Source organism: Magallana gigas, chromosome 10 (assembly GCF_963853765.1).
Source record: "Magallana gigas chromosome 10, xbMagGiga1.1, whole genome shotgun sequence".
Lineage (NCBI taxonomy): Eukaryota > Metazoa > Mollusca > Bivalvia > Ostreida > Ostreidae > Magallana > Magallana gigas.
This window is the reverse complement of record NC_088862.1, coordinates 19,387,434-19,406,246: the sequence shown is the minus strand read 5'-3', so window position 1 is coordinate 19,406,246 and position 18,813 is coordinate 19,387,434. Positions and strand designations below refer to the sequence as shown.

General features: G+C 33.3%; 1 protein-coding gene across 3 annotated transcripts in view; it reads right to left on the bottom strand.

The window, feature by feature from the left end:
* The window catches only part of LOC105330885 (kiSS-1 receptor), a 61,155-nt gene that overhangs the window by 7,053 nt on the left and 35,289 nt on the right, over positions 1 to 18,813 (bottom strand). Inside the window, exon 1 of one of the 3 annotated variants that reach the window (XM_011432818.4) lies at positions 7,928 to 9,256. The exons of the other annotated variants lie outside the window; for them this stretch is intronic. Within the exon in view, the coding sequence (XP_011431120.3) occupies positions 7,928 to 8,209 (282 nt within the window). The 5' untranslated portion in view covers positions 8,210 to 9,256. Of the gene's footprint in view, positions 1 to 7,927; positions 9,257 to 18,813 lie in introns of those variants that run through there. 3 annotated transcript variants of the gene reach the window in all.

Here is an 18,813-nt window from a genome sequence, read left to right as displayed (position 1 = left end):
TGGTCCTGACTCCCCTCAAACAGGAAGTGCCCAAATATATTGAAAACGGTTAAGATCCCCACCCCTTATATATTATATATTTATTCTTGTTCCTTGGGTCCTGGGGAACATCATGAAACTTCAGAAATAAAAATAATCAAATCTTTTTGTCTTTAAAGTTTGACGCAACTCCCAATGATGGCCTCGTTCGTTTGGGAGACTCTATAATCGCCCCGATTATAATTACATCTTGTTTAACACAGATTTTTATTGACTGTCATATTTTTGAGTCTAAGATGTTGAATTCCGCTGGGACTTATATAGATTTTACTTTTCCAAAAATTTTTTAAACATATTTTAGTCAAATATTGTTAAATTGTTGTTGAAAAATTTATTTTGATTATTATATCATTTTATCCATATTAATATCGACAGGTGCCCCATTCCACCTTAAATCGTTTACGTTTATACTTTCTGACATTTCTACATCATAAACAATGGTTACATTTGAAAAGTTCTAGTATGTATTGTTGTGTTTGCGTACCCTTTATGCCGGACCAATATTTAGGGCTCCAAGAGGGGTTCAAAGTTTAATAGAGAAATGTAAAGAGAAAATGTATAAAAATCTTCCCAAGACCCACTTCACCAAGAATAATATTTACAAAAGTTTAACATAGAAATATATAGGGAAAATGTTTAGAATATTTTTCGTAAGAACTACAATGTGTGATATTATTACGCGAACACCCTCAAATAGTATATATTTCAAATTGCTGAAGACCTTGACCCCTAGACCAATGTTAGGGCCAAAAGAAAGGATCAAAGTTTAACACTGAAATATATAGCTAAAATGTTTTAAAAAATTTCATCTCAATAACTATTCCGCTAAACATGCCATTATTTACATTAGATCTTGTTGTTGTAGGGAAGATTCTAAAATTTTAAAACTGATACCCCCTCCCCGATCTAATTCTAGGGATATAGGGAATACGTTTAACAATTTCTTTCAAGAGCTACAAAGCTTCAATGTGTGATATTACTATGCAAACACCCTCAAGTAGTACAGATTTTAAATTGTTATAACAGTGACCCTAGGACCAATAATTGGGACTAAAGAGGGGTTAAAAATCAGACATTAAATATATAGGTAAAATGTTTCAAAATCTTCTTCTCAATAAACGTTGCATCAGAAATACCAATATTTACGTAAAAGCTTGTATATATAGTGAAGATTTTATCTTGTTAAACCGTGACTAGTGGACCATTACTAGGGTCTAAAGAGGGGTTCAAAGTTAAATATAGAAATATATAAGAAATATGTTTAAACATCTTCTTCTCAAGATCTATAATGCTACAATTTGTGTTATTACTTTGCAAGCATCCTAAGATAGTGTTCTTTCTAAACTGTTAAAATCAAGACCCCGGACTAATATTTAGTATCCAAAAAGGGTTCAAAATTTAACAGAAAAATATGTAGGGAAATATTCAAAAATATTCTTTTCAAGCACTATAATAATGCTACATTACAACCTGTGAGATAAATATTTAAGCATCTTAAAATAGTGTAGATTGTAAATCGTAAAAACCGTGACCCCGGACTGACACTGGAATCCAAAAGAGGCTCAAAGTTTAACATAGAAATATATAAAAATTTTGAACAAGAGACCAGCAGGCCTTAACGGTCACCTGAGTACCATAGCCCTAAGATTGACTTGTCAGAGGGTCTCATTTTTCATTGTGAGCTCAATTTAAGTACATAATGTTAATACATTTAGTTTATCTCCCACGACTGTGAAAGTATAGAAGTACCGAAGAAAATATTATAAAATTCAATAAATTTTTAATAGGTGGTCATATTGGCCATACACAAGGACAATAAACCCCTGAACCCAGGAACCATATCGTTCTGAACCCCTTATCAAGGTGTAATGAATGTCACAATTTTGTTGAGGGCTTCAATGACATCATTACCATGGGTTTAGTTTTATGCCCACATGTGTGGGAATATAAAAGGAGATTCTTGAAACTTGGACCCAATTTAGCTTATTTGACCCCGCCAAAGAGACCCCTTTGGTGGTATAGTCATAAATTTTACAATTTATATTCCTCTTATCCTAGAGATGCTTCAAATCAAAAATGGTAATGAGTGGTCTTGTAGTTTTCAAAAAGAGGTGACTTAAAATTTATTTTCAAGAAATCCAATCCAATGATTGCTACAGTAAATAGACATCCTCGTATTTTCATAACCTTATATAAAGGTCACAATAACCTTTAAATTGTTATGAAAATTTATTGCTCGTTTTACAATTTTGTTATCTTTTAATAAGTTGAGGCATAGGATAATAAGATTGGTCAGTTGGTCATCTTAGATCTAATTAGGTATGATGTTAAAAAGCAGCCTTTTCTATGTGTTGTTTATCGTATCGTTAAAACTTTAACATTGATGTTTACTTTAACATGTGAAATCGGTTTTAAAATCAGACGATGCATTGCAGAAACATGGAGGTCTTAAAATTGATTTTTCCTGATAATTTGATTCATAATTACAGAAATTTGGGTGTTACTTAATAACGCGTTTAAAGGAAGGTGTTCTCCTACAATACTTTGATCTTGCATATTTAGAAAGGGAGAACTATTTTGAAAAACAATGGCTGACAATTGCAGTTGAATCATTTATAATAAAATTTTGTTTGGAAATTTGGCTTTATAAAGTGTAAATATTTTTTCAGGATTGTATCTTATCCGTTTGAAACCGTAAAGTATACCTAGTCGTTGTTAACAACGAGATCGCATCTAATCATTTGAGTTTCGTTAACTTAACCTTCAAATAGTATGCCTAATCTGTATAACAGGAAATGAACGATTTATAGAACAAAGTTAATATTGATCTCTGTTAAACATTATATAATACTGCAGAAACAAATTGTTATAGATCGAAATTTAAACACAACGGGAGGCAATCAAATCTCATACGCAGGCCCTAACGACGGTACGCAGAGATGGAATTCACAAGCAAATTGACTAATCTCTAACATAGGCTTACAATATTCCGCTGCAGAGCTATTCAATAATTAAAGGAAACTGTCGTCGTACAAACAGCTGTTACTTGGCTGACGATTCTATAATCAATTAACAGTGTGTTCACCTTGTAGATGTCTTTTCATCGCCATAAACCACTGGCACAAACACTATTCTCTCCATCTTGGTCGGGGTTGAAGAAGATGCCATGTTGAAAATTCTCAACATTTTGACAAATGAAGGCGAAAGCAGTGGCGAAAATCGATCTTTTTTTTGTAAACATATTTCTTGTTCTATTAGTTCTTGTATTTTAATATCGATCAATACACTTAACAAAAGATATTTTGCTTAGTGTTTAATGTAACTGTGATTAGTATTATAGCAATTTAACAAAATGAATAAATGAGAGTCTCAAAAGAGAAAGTTATATTATAAAAAAATAATGCCTAACTTATTCATATACATACGGCCGATAGAGTATACCAATAAATGTAAACTTGATACTACCAAAAACTATTTAAAAAAAGTAAAATGGAAATATCAAAGTTTAAGACCATTACCAAGCGCTTTCATACATGTAGTACATTCGTCTAACTATCCTTGAACTACATGTAATAAAATAACCAGGAACTCTAAAATCTAATTATATATTCAACTATAGTAAACAAAAACTATGGAATAAAAAAAATCAATATGTTTCCCAGACATATTCTCTAACAATTTCTTTCTTAATTTTAATCTTAATCATTGGTTTTCTTATTGTTATATATTAATTGTCGTCCAAAGGTTCATCAAGCACATTTGCATTTTCAGTTCACAGTTGAGGCACACTTTCTTATAACCCGATTGCATGCATGCCACACGTTTTTATGGATAAATTGACTTACAATCTGTATGAATCATGAATATGCACATTCAATACTCTGCCTAGGAATAAAATAAGATCCCAAAGGTCTACTCCTAACACTTTTAAATAGAGAGAAAACAAAATCCTCCAAACTGTTCACAGGTCCTAACTGATTTATGTAAATCAAACCACCTGGGATTTTCCCTTTCAAAAAATCTTTACAAGTAATAAGTATTGGTGTTGCCACACTGCAAACAATACCACTATAAATTGGCAATGCATATTCATCATGCCTTGGTATTTTCCAAATCCATCTGTAATTTGTCCATAAATATTTCTTCTAATAAAATTCATTTCTATCGTTTACTCAAATGAATTTGAAGACTATTATGTTTAAAAAGTAATTCATTTGATTTTAATATTTAGAAACAAAGCACAAACATTACACAAGACTAGCTTTAAAATTTTACATTGAAATAAAAAGGACATAACCATTTATGTTTTCCTTTAAAATTCATTGTGTGTCTTAATGTAGATTTAGAAAAATGACATTTGCTAAAACTCAAAGTCGATAAAGTAAACCTGTAATATCATTGAATAATAAGATATAATGAATAATCGTAAACTATGGTACAAGTAACTTACCACATATACATGTAATATTGTTGATTATGTGCAGATACCCGATGGGCGTGGTCATAACGACACTCGGGAGCAACGCTTCTTTGTGTCATTATGACCACGCCCATCTGACATCTGCACATAACCAACATATTAATTTGGGTAACTACTACGTAAACGAACATTTTGTTGCAATATTAGGTAGTTTTACTACAACCAAAATTAACTGATAATAGTTACGAAAATTTGCACAAGCATGTACTTTATGTAGCGTGAACTCGAACGAGATTTAGTCGAAATTGTTACAAACATTTGCACAAGGGATTAAGAAAGGTTTACAACATAAAAACTTGAAGAGACAACTGATTATTTTTGTAACATGCAAGTTACACAGGGAATAAGCGCTGATATATCAAAACATATACTAATCAACTGTTAATCGAGACATTTCTGTGAATCATAGGTCATTTCCGGTTGTTGTTTTTACCCATTGTTTTGATACAATTGATATTTTATTTATATGACGATGTGGATCTAGCCCTTACTTCAGTAATTAATTGAGTCTCCAATGGCTCTGGCAGTCGATGGGATATTTAATGATACAAAGCATTGTCTGTGGTCCTTTTAACTAGATCTCCCGCCTTAACGCACGTGAATAATGGCTAGAAGTAATTTGTACGACTAAATTACAAAGATAGAGATTTGTATCAGATTGGTTTTACAACAACAGTGATACCGAGCATTGCTTGATGAACCAGTTATAAAAAAACTCCCCCTGGTCCCTTTTATATCTTAGCGATTATTGTTTAAAAATCATTCAAGCTTTAACTGTTTGCAAACGGTGCTTCCATGGTAAAGTACACATTTAGAATCGTACCCACTGAGATTACGTTTACGAAATTTTTAAATACTTAAACAACGATTCAATTTTTCTGACAGGTTCAAATTTATATGATTAACTGAAATAAATGCATATTCTTTATTGTTTGTTGTCTTTAACAATATATTCATGGAAATCTCTAATTGTAAAAACGTTCATTTATATGTTATATTTATATGTTCCAAAGATAATATTGATCGGTTCATTAAATAAAGTCAATCTTAGTGATATGGGGTATCAGATGAAATACCTGTAGAAGCAGTCGCCAAACGTAGGCAATCTGTTGTTATAATCTATTGTATTACTGTATTAATTGCACACAACCTCTGCATTTATCTGTTTTAGTTAAATGCACGAATTCTAAAAGTAAAAAAAAACCAAATCTGATTTGAACAGTTTGGTATAATGAATATGTTACTCAGAAAGGCTTGGGATGAATCTGATATTGTTTAAGCTGCTGCGGTGTTCGGCGAGAGAGATTCCATCTTTGTCTAACACCAGTCCCCCATTATATTTAATCTTGACGCATGCGATGAAACTGGAATTACTATATAGTACCTGGTTTAAAGCAGCCTAGCCATGTAAGTCAACAAATCTAATATAACAAATTGGTGAACATTGGAATTACTGTGAATGATGACTAAGTCATTCTATTTCATTTTGAATTACATGTAAATCATGCTAAAAACAGAAATTTATTAAAATATTAAAGCATGTCTTATGATAACATTTTAAAGGAATTACTGTTATAACATATCATTGATTCTGTTAACAAATCTATGTGAATTAAAAAGATACATTACAGTCTGAATGTTTATTTTTGATGCAATAGTTAAATGTCAAGGTCTAGACTAATACAAGGTATTTGCGAGTGGTAAAATGCAAATATAAGTAATAAACAACGATTATTTAGTGTGCATGGCGTTATGAATAGCAACTGCTCTGCTGGCATATTTTCCATGATGCGCTAGAGCGCATCATGGAATATGCCAACAGAGCATTACGCCATGTTCCCTAAATAACGTTGTTTATTTCTTAAATGTGCTGATTATTGCTGACCAGAAACATTTAGCATAAATTATCTGGTTCTTACTGTTATTTATGTATCTAAATGAATATTTAAGCTGTTGTGTTTTACATCTACATGTATCAATGTATGAAATATAAAGAAAATTGGTTACTATGCGTGGCCAGACCCTATTATAAATCATTGATTCTTACATAGAAATGATCTTTAAAAGAGTCAACGTAATCTACTGCAAGAAGATATTTTTTTTACCGGAACACACAACATAGTTTCTAAGAAGATTTCTTACGCTAGAAAAATGATTGAAAATTACCAAGAGTCAGAACAATATGTCCCTGGGATTTATACCAGTTTCAGCAATTTTAAAATTGACTAATTAAAAATATCTCGACAGGCAAACCATCCTCTGCCCCCCAAAGTAATCGAGAGAACCAGCAAGGAGAATGAGGCATTTTTTCTCACATTATTAAATAGCATGAAAATACTTTTGTGACGTTGACAAATTATTTACTCATTCATAACTTTCCTTACGATAGAAAAATGCAGGAAATATTATTGAAAATTTAGACCATCGTCTCATGTCTGATCATTTCTTCTGTCTCCAAGAGCGTTAGCACACTATAAACAAGCTTAAATTGCGTCAACATCTGGTTTACACACTGACAAATCTTTCGACATCACGTGGTAATGTAGATTATAAACTGTGGCGTTTACAGTCAAGTCCGGAATGTATAAAATAATGAAAATTATATTCAATAATTTGAAGTGCATTTAAATTAAATTGTATGATTAGCAGAAAGTTTATGATTAAGTTTATGATTATAGTGTGACTTAATGGAAAAAACCCACAAATGTTCCTTTCATTAAAAACATTCATTGGATAGAACATAGCTTTAAGACTGTTCAAATCGTTTTTTTTCATTTTGTATGCTATTATCATTTACCATTTCTTTGCAATACATGCGAATACTGTTAAATACTTGTTAAAAACTGATTTTTTCCTTGTATAATTCTGACTTTGTAAAATGGGATGGATTGCAAACATTATTTAAAAGACATTTCAACAAGAGTGTCAACAACAATTTATATCAGGATGGGTGGGTGGGGATGTACTGTCTCGAAGCACGTGCACCTTTGCCATTTGTTAGATTTTAGAAAACGACATAAATTAAGTACTCACAATCTTCAATAACGTTAAATAAGTTTAAAATGCTAAGCTTTCTTATTTGTAGTCCGCTTAAAACTATAAAGAAAATTGTTATCATAACGAATGCTATGAAGTTAACAACGTGTTGGAATAGTCGTTAACTGCATATATACATGTAATATATAATTGTAATATATTGAATCCTTTAAAAATTACTACAAATATCGGACATTCATCGTTGAAACATTATAAGTGGCCTTTTTGGCTTTCCAGAAAAATCAAAGGACGGACATCTGTCTACACAAAAAAAAAAAATGTTATGAGATCTGATATTTCTTTTTACGAGGTTTACATTGCACATTTTAGGTTAACGTTTTATCTCGTTTCGTTGATTTTGTTTATACTTACATACTGTGTAAAGATGAACAATTTACACCCAAATTCAGCAAATACCCAGTGATTGAAAATGAATGCCAGGCAGGTGAAAGGAACGACAACGATCAGGTAGGCAATGTCTGACACGGCCAGGTTTAGGATGTAGGTGTTAGTGGCGGACTTGCCGGCGTGTAAGCACGTGATGTAGATCACAACGCTGTTTCCAACCAACCCCACAAAGGTCAACAGTGACCAAGTAAATAGTATTGGTAAAGGCTGTATTTGGTCGCCCATGACCTGAGTTGAGTTATTCATGACGAACTATTGTGTCTCGTTTTCTTTCACTGTTTTAGTACTAGGTATTAAAGTAAACCACGGCTTCGGGTCTCGAAATTGGCTACTTCACAAGCAAGATGTACTTATTTAACGTAGGTGTCGTCACGCGGTTTTGACTTGACTGTAGAACAAGAATTCGAAAAACAACTGAAGTTGATAACAAAGATCCAATGCACCCATACCTTAAGTAACACACAAGTCTTATATATTCTTTTCTATGCAACCACAGTTAAGACACATGTCAATTCAATCTCTGTCCGTGTCTCTTTTAAGACTGCAGCTTTAAGTAACCAATGAAATATAATGACACCTCGTTCCTCAATTTCTTTTTTTTTTTTGATTTATTTTTCTTTCCAAGTGAAGCTCAATACAGCACGCATTCGTTAATCAATGTTGCTTTCCGTGCGGTGTTCTCTCCGGCATAATGTAATGATTGATGCATTGCGCTATACATGTATGTCCCGAGGTGCAATTACCTTATTTTTTCAGAATTTTCTTCAAATTCCTGCACATTTTACGAATGTCTATTCCTAAACAATTTGAGACTATTTTTGCAGCATCTTGACAGCTTAGTCATTCAAAGTTATACACACAAGTGGATCAATCATTCAATTTGCATATTTTAAGATTTTGTTCTTTCCATACTTTACCAAAATAAATCTCAAGGGAGCCCGAAAATCCGTGAATAAAATCTCCAATGTAAAACCACAATAAAAACGCCTGTTGTCGAGAAATACACCAAGGCAGTCATGGAATAAAGGAATCACTGAGTATAGGATGTGACTTGTATCATCACAAAACGCATTTAATGACATTAATTTGGCCTGTTTAACGATAAATAATCACATTGATTTTGTTCTCTGTAGTTAGAGTAAATATTCCTGCATCGATGCTTGATTTCCTGTGGCGCCTAGAACTTCTACAATCTCAGCCACGAGGAGATAAGATTTTAATTCAAAGATGCTTACAATTATTTCCAGCTAAATTCACTGGCAAATTACAGCATAGTTTGTCACATAACAAGGCGGCATTACTGAGAGTGTCAATCAGCGCGCTCCTGTATATAGTCATTTGGTGGGGGAATTAATAATTTGATACAGTGTTCAGATCAATTCAATGTAAATAGATCCGAGCGGAATGACAGTTTGCATTTATCTCAGTTTGTCACCTTTTTATCGGTCAACCACCGATGCAAGTGGGCGAAAAAGGTCTGGTTCAAGGGCGTCGGAACAGAGGCGTCCTTCGCCCCAATGATTTTGCCAAAAAAAAGATTTTTTTTTAAAAATAGATTAAAATTGAATTTCGGCAATCTATGTTTATTTGAGCGGCAATGATAACGGCGATCTGTGTTCAATAGAGCGGCGAAGTGTGAACTCTGTTTTCACAGCCAAAAAGGGGTATATTATGTACCTATTTCCGTGTAAATTAACTATAAAGATTACATTTTTCTCTATCTTTGATGATATGTAAAAAGTGCAAAATACACAAACTATAGTTAAAATATCTTTAACAACTTTTTACAATTACTGATATATAAAATGATGCCAAATTAAAAACTAGAGATATTAACATGTATAATAATCACCCTGTGTATTTCATGTTTCCAAAGCGTTCTTTCGGCAAAAAAAATTACGACCAATGGCTATAGCTACGATACAATTTGAAAAGGCTAATATCACAAATCATAGCTTTCTTGTTAATGTACATAATGTACGATCTTATTATCAAAACGAATTTTGAAGATCTTTGTTTTACTATGACTCAAAAGAGGATTAAAGATTACCTGATCTTGCACATTCACCGACATGCAGCACGTGATTTGCAGATAGGCCTATCCATTTCTGGACGTTTTCTAAGTGCCAGAGATACTGATAAGTTGAATAAAAAGTGATGCTTATATTCTCTATAACTAATTTAAATGTGAGTCGCGTTATCTTTTATGTCGTCAAACGTAAATACACAAACATTAAGCACAATTTGGTTTAAAATTGTTTCTCATAGTGCCATTAAACAAGTGACAATATACTTTATTAATTAAAGAATCATTAGACATAGATGATTACGTAGAATACCTTCAAATCCATGTCACCCCCCCCCCCCCCCCCCAATCGATCAATCTCGCCGCCCCAATATGAAATACCTCCCGACACTCCTGTGGTTGCTTTTCTAAGATTGAACGTGTGCAGTTATGTTAGTACTTAAAGATAGTAAGAGTGAATAAGTAAAGAAAATTGTATCTTTACAAGTTACTCTTTACAACTACGTAGTTCACTGCTTTCTACCTATAGTTTCCTCTAAAAAAATTAATGTTAGTCGATGTAAGCCTTTGAACGCGAACGAGTACGTGTTGTATTAGACATAGAAAGTTCATTATTTTATTTGTTGATATAAAGTTGTCCGCCAAACAAATGTTTTATCCTTCTTAGTTCTGTTTCTAAAAGTTGTGTATTGACTGATATTTAAAGGCATTTAAATAATTTGAACACAGAAATTAGTTCTTAAATTAAAACTTTAAATATTGAAATATAGCTGCAGGTCTGTAGCTCCCGTCTGAAAAAAAAACTCGGATGGAGGACCTGGGAGCGACAATTCCGTGCGTGGTAAAATCTTGCAATTTATAGTGCCCAACAACTTGCGCTAGTTTTGGACTGTTTAACCTTATTTCCATACACACTTAATAATATCGTGTTTTTTTTTAAAGTTAATATTTTCATATGACAATTAAATTGTTGAAATTTTGTTAAAAAATAGATGGTTTGGGTAAATAAGTACCTTTAATTTGTGTATCCTTTTGTCTCTTTAACATACATAGTTTTAAGAAACACTGAAAGTGTTCTGATAACACGATTATGTTACATTGTGGAACAATTTGGCAACGTTTCATGTTTTTGTTGCAAAATCATCTTGCATATTGAAAAACTTAGAGTTAGATTTGAATTGAAATGAGGTTAATGTTTTTAGTATTTATTTACTTATTTCGCATGTGCACTAAGCCAAAGTTTGAATGTTATAAAGTTACCTATTTTTGAATGAGAGTATTTAAAGACAGAGCCCAATTTTGGTAAACAAATTATGCTTGCGTCTGGATATACCTTAATAAATGTTTTAAAAAATCAGCAGAAATCGTTACAGGCCATTGTCATGAAAAGAAAAAAAATATCAGTAGAATTGATGACGTAATACGCAACGAATTGGGAAATTCCCAGAGATAAACTTATTTGTACACTTTTAAATGCTTAGCCTCTTGATTGTTTGATTAGACAATAATTGCATGCATTTAATCTTGACGTTTGTCATCAATCTACACTTTTAGGATCTCTTGTCAATTAGAGCAAGAAATGATTCATAGTTCACTGTTTCACAGTTCCTATCAATTAAAATAGATACAAATTGTTGCATAATATCAAAAATAACACGAAAATGGTCGTAGAATGACAGATAATTTAGTTTTCATGTTTTACCCAGTATTATGTTGACCCTTCGAAAAGCCTTTTGTTGTTACTCCCACATGACATAAAAAACACCAAAAAAAAAAAAAAAAAAAAACCAACCAAAAACAAAAACAATATTCTAATAACAAACCAGAGTATTATCTAAAACCCATCTCTTTCGGCAAAATATTTTCTCCGACACATTTCATTATAATCCTATTTTAACAGATTTTTCAAAGGGAAAGGATGGAATGGATATTCGAATTTTTATAGATTTTATTTCTTCTCATTCTTAATACTGTTTTTTAAAACCCACCTGCATTGGTGAATGAAAATCAACTCTGAAAAAGGTTTTGACCTTGACTCTTGACCTAGAGACGTCATTCAATGTCACTGCACACCATTTGACCATAGGCACCCTGTGTGTGAAGTATGAGCCAGACTGGACCAAGGTGAGATAATATATATGATCCGGACAAGGACTTTTCTGATAATTCTGCTATGACCCAGAAACGTGGTTCATGGTCACTGCTTACTCTTTACTCAAAGGCACAGTGACGTATGAGAGCCAGACTGGGCCAAGGGGAGAGAAAATATGTCCGGACAGGTGATCTCGGACGGACAGACAGGCAGACGGACAAACAGACTAATCACTTTAGGCCGCCCTAACAATGATTCGATTCTTAAACAAGCACATTGAATGTCTCTCGCCTAGTGTTCTTTACAGTTTTCTAATATAATTTAATATGTAAACGGTGTAACATGTTATTGTAGGCAATGATTAGCGTTACGGAAACAGTTCACTTGTTTAAATCATGCACAATCTGGCCTTCCTACTATGTTAGTCAGAATGCAAACGTTAACACGATTAAGGTCACAATCTCAGTCTACATTATGAAGTCATATTTAGGTACGTTACTAAATTTTGTCTTCAGTAGATCGAATTTGAAAAAAAATAATTCTGAGGTATTTTCATTGAAATCTTTAAAGATCAAATTTATGAAATGAAAAGTGCACAATTATTGAGTAAATTTTAAACATGAGGCCCAAAGCCTTGAGAGTCACCTGAGTAGCAGTAAGGATCATGGTACGTAGGGCTGTAAAGGAGTCTCAAGTGTGCATTGCAAGCTTTCTCTTTTTGGGTACGACAAGTGAAGTCGTACCCAAACCAACTCGTACTCAAACCGACTAATAATTCATTGGTCCGGTGGTAAACAATGATCCTTGGGTTGTAAATGTAAAAGATAATCTGTTAAGGTTAGGTTTTGATATAATTACAATAATTAAGAAATGAGATAAATGAATGTAGAATTTTTGATAATATAATCATGCCATTTCAATAAGTTTGCCAAAGAGGTCCCTATATCAACATTTGATAGTAAATTTCTGTTTACATGCAATCTTTCTTTAAAAAAAAATCCGATTAATTAGATTGACGAATTTATAAATTCTTCTCACTCTTTGAAGGCAGGCATGATATTATAATTGATATTTTTAATCGACAATTTGGATACAAGTCTGTTTGGGTACGAGTCAGTTTGGTAACGGATTGGCCCCATCCGCGAGTCTTAGCTTTCCTTATCATTTGTTTTGGTGTTGATAATGATCTTGGTTTAATCATCACTCCAGGGACCCTGTCATCTACCTGGACTTGTAGTTTGTCTTTTAAAAACTCTTTGATAATCTCCCATCACATGTTTTCATTGACTTCCTCTGGTATTTCAATGATTTTAAAATTGTGTTTTCTTGAGTTTTGTTCGTTTTAGTTTCCCGATGGAAAAGCCTCTATAGATACGCGTTCATTTCCTCTACATTTTGTTTTGGTCTCTCTAAGTTCTTTGTTACTAGACATCAGTTTTCCGCCAGCTTATGCTCATTTTGTGTAAGAAAATCGATCTTTTGTCATTATTTTTTTTCTAATTTTCTATTAAATGTCTCTGTTACTAGTATTTTATTGCACCGTCTATTCATTTCTCTTTACAGTTCTGCGTCCATAAGTTTATGCGAACGATTTGCTTACCTCTGACATTTCTTTAGTTTCCTTTTTAAGTTTACTTATTTGCGTTTACTGTTCCTTGTCAATAGTGTGGTATTTCAATTATAGGCGAGTGTCCACAGAACAGTGTGAAACACTACCATGACTAAGTAGAAATTGTACTATAAAACCTTCTTTGATACCATTTGAAATTTATCGTCAATAGCTCACAACGACCGAGTTTCTTTGAGTTCAAAATATGGTAAATATACTAGATTCTTCTTTCAGTTTTACATAGTAGTAACCTTTTTTCACGACCTTTAGGTATTTGGTACCTTCTGGTATTTGAGAATTTAGGTAGGATATCATATCGTCATCGGTCGGCATCTGGTACTGTGATGTTTCAACAGCTGAGTTCAGATCAATGCATAGTCTCAACTTATCAGACGTTTTGACACTTGCCACATTATCTATCCAATATCCCCATGATGAGCTTGTGGCACTCTTCTGGGATGTCGTTGAACTGGTTTCACTCTAGGGTCAAGTTTGATATAACACTTCCCCTTCAACTCACCAAGTCCCTTAAAACACACTTTTGATTCATTAAGAATTTGATCTTATGCAATGGCATAGGCATGGACATGGTGGTAATGTAGTTGAGCCTTATTGTCTATATTGTCAGCGAGTTATTCACGTTTAGCCGGAATTTGCTCAATCATTATTTGAACAAACTTGAATATAAACTATCTGATGAGGGTGCTTTTAAACAAGTTTCAGCTTCTCTGGTCAATTGATTTTTAAAATTGATTTCTCTGTATACTACTGTTTTAATATTCAGCTCTCTATTGTGGACCCACACTACCCCTGGGAATCATGAATTTAAAAAAAATCTAAACTACCTGAGTGCTTCTACAAAAGTTTCCTCATTTCTAATATGACGGTTTTTAGAAAGATTTTAAAAAATGTTTCCCCTATATATTACTCTTTATAAGTTCAACCCCATTCTATCTCTATGGATAATTTTTGTACAAACCTGAAACATCACTACCTGAGGATGCTTCCACCCAAGTTTCAGCATTTCAATTCAAGTGGATTTTGAGAAGAAAATTTTGAGTTACAGCTTCTATCTTTATTTATAACTACGTAAAAATTCAACCCCCTAGTAGCCATAACCTTTCTCCACGGAACATGATTTGATCTAACTCCAATCTACGCTGATGGTGCTTCCACACAAGTTTCTAGTCAAACTGTTTTTGAGAATTGTTTTGGTATATACCTTTGTAAAATTTCAAGTAAACCCTATTGGAATGATATCGATCAACTTTCAACTTTATGGAAAACTATGCGGGATTAAGAAACTGTTTCTAAAGGCTAAAAAAAACCATTCAACAAATTGCATTTCTCTCGGATCAGAAACTCTTTGATAGGCACTTAAGATTTTTTAGCCTTAGTTCAAAAAGGATCTTGCACTCAACATTGAAAATGTCTCAACTAGTGATCCACGAAAATTCTGGGAGGAACTGAAAAAAGCGAACACGAACTTTGAATAAGACTTCTATAATGAATGCTTACATGTACAACATAAACAATCTCTTGAAGATAACATGACGATGTCCCTATACATACCAAACAGATTACTTAACAAGATTATTACTAGGGAGAAAGTTGATCCTCATACATACCAAATAGATTACCTAACAAGATTATTACTAGGGAGGAAGTTGCTCCTGTCGTATTAAATTCAAAAGAAGGAAAGGCACCTGGGTTTGACCAGATGTATTAATATGAAGACAGCAAGAACTATGAAACCATAACCGTACAACAGAAATTATTTCAGTTGTGGTTTCAAACAGGAAAAGTACCACAACCGTTGAGGAAAGCACTTATTTACCCCATTCCCAAGGACACAGCAGTTAGATCCAAGAATACCATTAAACTATAGAGGAATTGGCCTATTGTTTATGGTGGCCAGTTGTGTACTAAATAACAGAATACATTTTTTCTAGAGGAAAACAACGTCATAGTGGATATACAGAATGGCTTCAGAGAGGATAGGTCATATATGTATGTAGATCATGATTTACATTAAATAGTTTAATTCAGAACTGTACATCTACATTTGTACACTTTGTGGACCGCAACCTCCTTCGATACAAACTTCAGCTTAGTGGTATAGATGGATATATGTACAACACTATAGCCAGTCTTTATACTGACACAGAATCATGTATATCTATCGTGGCTACCTTACAAATTGGTCAACTGTGCTACTGGTGTTCGACAAGAAGATCACCCACCCTCTTCTCGATTTTTACTTATGACTTAGCTACTGTAACCAAAGAACTCGACCTATCTGAATGATGAGAATCTTTTTTTCTCGTTATATCGCAATCGCATCAGCAATTTTTTTAAAGGTGACCTTCTCTTCGAAATACTTGTGACCTTTTCAGGAATTTTACTCATTTCAACTTCATAATCAAAAGCTTACTTTTTAAGAGTTTTATTTAAAAAACAAATAGCAAGTTAAAAGTTCTTAAAGAATTGCTTGATCACGTGATCAAATCCTGTGAACTTCTTAGAAGATTCGATCCCGTACCAACTACGTTCATATTTCAGTGTGCATTTTTGGATTTTTTCCTTATATTTTCATTTGAGAAAGTCAGATTTAAACTTGTAAATATAACCGTGTGTTAGTGTGTATACTAATGTAGCTGTCAAACCATATGGCGCGGTCATCATCGTGACGTCAAAGATCTGATCTATTGTCCGGTTAAAAAATTCATACAGATTTTTCAAAATTAATATTGAAATTGGGTAACCTTCAAGTAATCAAAGAGACATCTCGTTGTGCGTTGCGTTTTGTTCCTTTATGCTGGTTTAATTTTCATTTACATGTAAAAGTTCACAAAATCAGATTGATCACCTTTTGTGAAAAACATATAGTGCTTAATCGAGGTTAAGATATTGAGATAATACGCGGACTCGGAACAATATGCTTTGATTTCGGCGTATTCGTTGAGTTAATGGCTGAAGATAAGAAGTATACTGTCAGTATTCCACTAAAATGTCCTTACATTAGACAAGAGCAGAAAACCAAATTCTCTGTAATGATGAATTGAAATGCAAATGCTGCCTGGAACGAACAAGCCAAAGAAAATAAACCTCCCATGTTACAAATTAATTTCAATTCCGTCGCATTGAAAATTGAAACAAGTTTTATGTGCCGACGAAATAGATTTTTATCAGAAAATTTCTGGTCAGTGTAAAGTGAATGAGAGCCTCACAATTGCTAAACATAACACTTTCGACTGAAATAACGATTTCTTTGAATAAGGTTTATAATGCACAATATTCCATGCACGCAGCTTTAAGCTACCAATAGCTGGTCGTAGTTGGAAGGATTATTGTCAATAACATTGTTTTCAATCAACGTTGGTATACAGTAAGCTAGATTTACAAATTACAAAGAAAGTGATGAATAAACTAGTACATGTACATGTACGCAATTTCCGCAGTAGATATTTTCGTTAGCTTTCAATATTATTATAACTACTACAATATCATAATAATGTTTATAAAAACAAGCATTCTGAGAGTATTGCATAAGCAATACACGTCCCCTACCGGTTTGTAGAAATTTGTGAAAACAATGCACTGTTATGCAGAATATTATTTCCATTTCTTACCGTCTCAACAGACCAATCCGATAAAGAACCCGATTGTAATGATACAAAAAACCCTGTCGATTAAATTTACAACACAATGCTTGACACTATTTTACAGAACTTATTTGTTTGTTAGAAACAATAAAAGGAATGGTCCAAGTAATGCACGATATTATTACTAGCTACATACTTTCCTCGTTTATTTGATACACACCGAGCCCGATAACGAACCCGAACATTAAAAAATTGGAATATTAAAAATTAATTTTCTCGAAAATATGTCAACCAGACGCTACAAAAGTGTAAACTTGATCTGTAGTTTGACATTTTGAAGCTGTTCAGCAAATTTCATATTATTCCTCAAACGCATAAAGAAAAAAGTGTGGAAAACTGAAATGGGACAGACAGACGGACAGACGGACGGACGCAGAGAAAAGCTATAGTCCCCTCCGGTGAAAACCGGTAGGGGACTAATAAAGCTAGACAATTTTCGTTTTCTTTGAAATAAGGTGTGAAAAATTCGAACGCTAATTATAAGAGCTTTCACCTTCCGCATGAAGGCACAAAATAAGTAGATACCACTTGTGGTTTTTTTCCCCCAAAATGCGGCGAATACGAAACTCAGAATTGTTATATATTTTTCTCATTAGTAAAAATATATAACCAAACTTAATTACACACAAGGTACACATCGCTGCCATCTTGGATTTATCTTAAAGTGCCACATCAACTGGAATCTTTGCCTGAAATTTGTTATAGGAGTCTCATGTTTGCATTTTAAGCTTCATTATAGAGTCTTCTTATTAATTCATTATTAAACCATAATCCAAGACTCCTCGAACTATAACCCCGCTTTTTTAGCTCCCAACAGCAATAAGTTACTCGACCGCCTCAAGTGACCTATAAAATATGTTCACTATGTGGCCCCCCTCCCCCAAAAAAGCAGTTTTATGTGAATTTGACAATTCAGACGAGGACATGATAAACACAATAACAATGCATTTGTTTACTCCCTTATACTGAAAGCACAAATTGAGTAGGATAAAAAGTTATATCTGGTTTTATCGGCTCCACCCAAGCTTCTGAAACCCTACCCGAGGGTCATGAATTTCATAATTTAAATCTAATAATATGTAAACGATGTGACCGTTGGACCGAGCGCAGATTTAACACAGTGGAGTTTGATTTTTATAGAACTAAATTTATTTGAAACGTACACAGTAGGATCCGCCTGGTTGCCTACTCAAATCATCAGCCAAAGTTAAACCAAACGTCGCGTGCTCAGTCAACATTATGACGTCATGTTACAGACGTAAAACGTACACGTTTTGTCTTCGGAAATAGCCGAAGATCGAGTTACGTTATTCCGAACTTTTTTATTTCTTCTTTCATTGTTTATCAATTTAATTCATATAAATGCTGCGGTAATAAAATTGAATACTTTATTCAGTATCTAAAAGATCAGTTCCTTGATATTAATGTTTTTATTTTCCATCTGATAATTTGATAAGA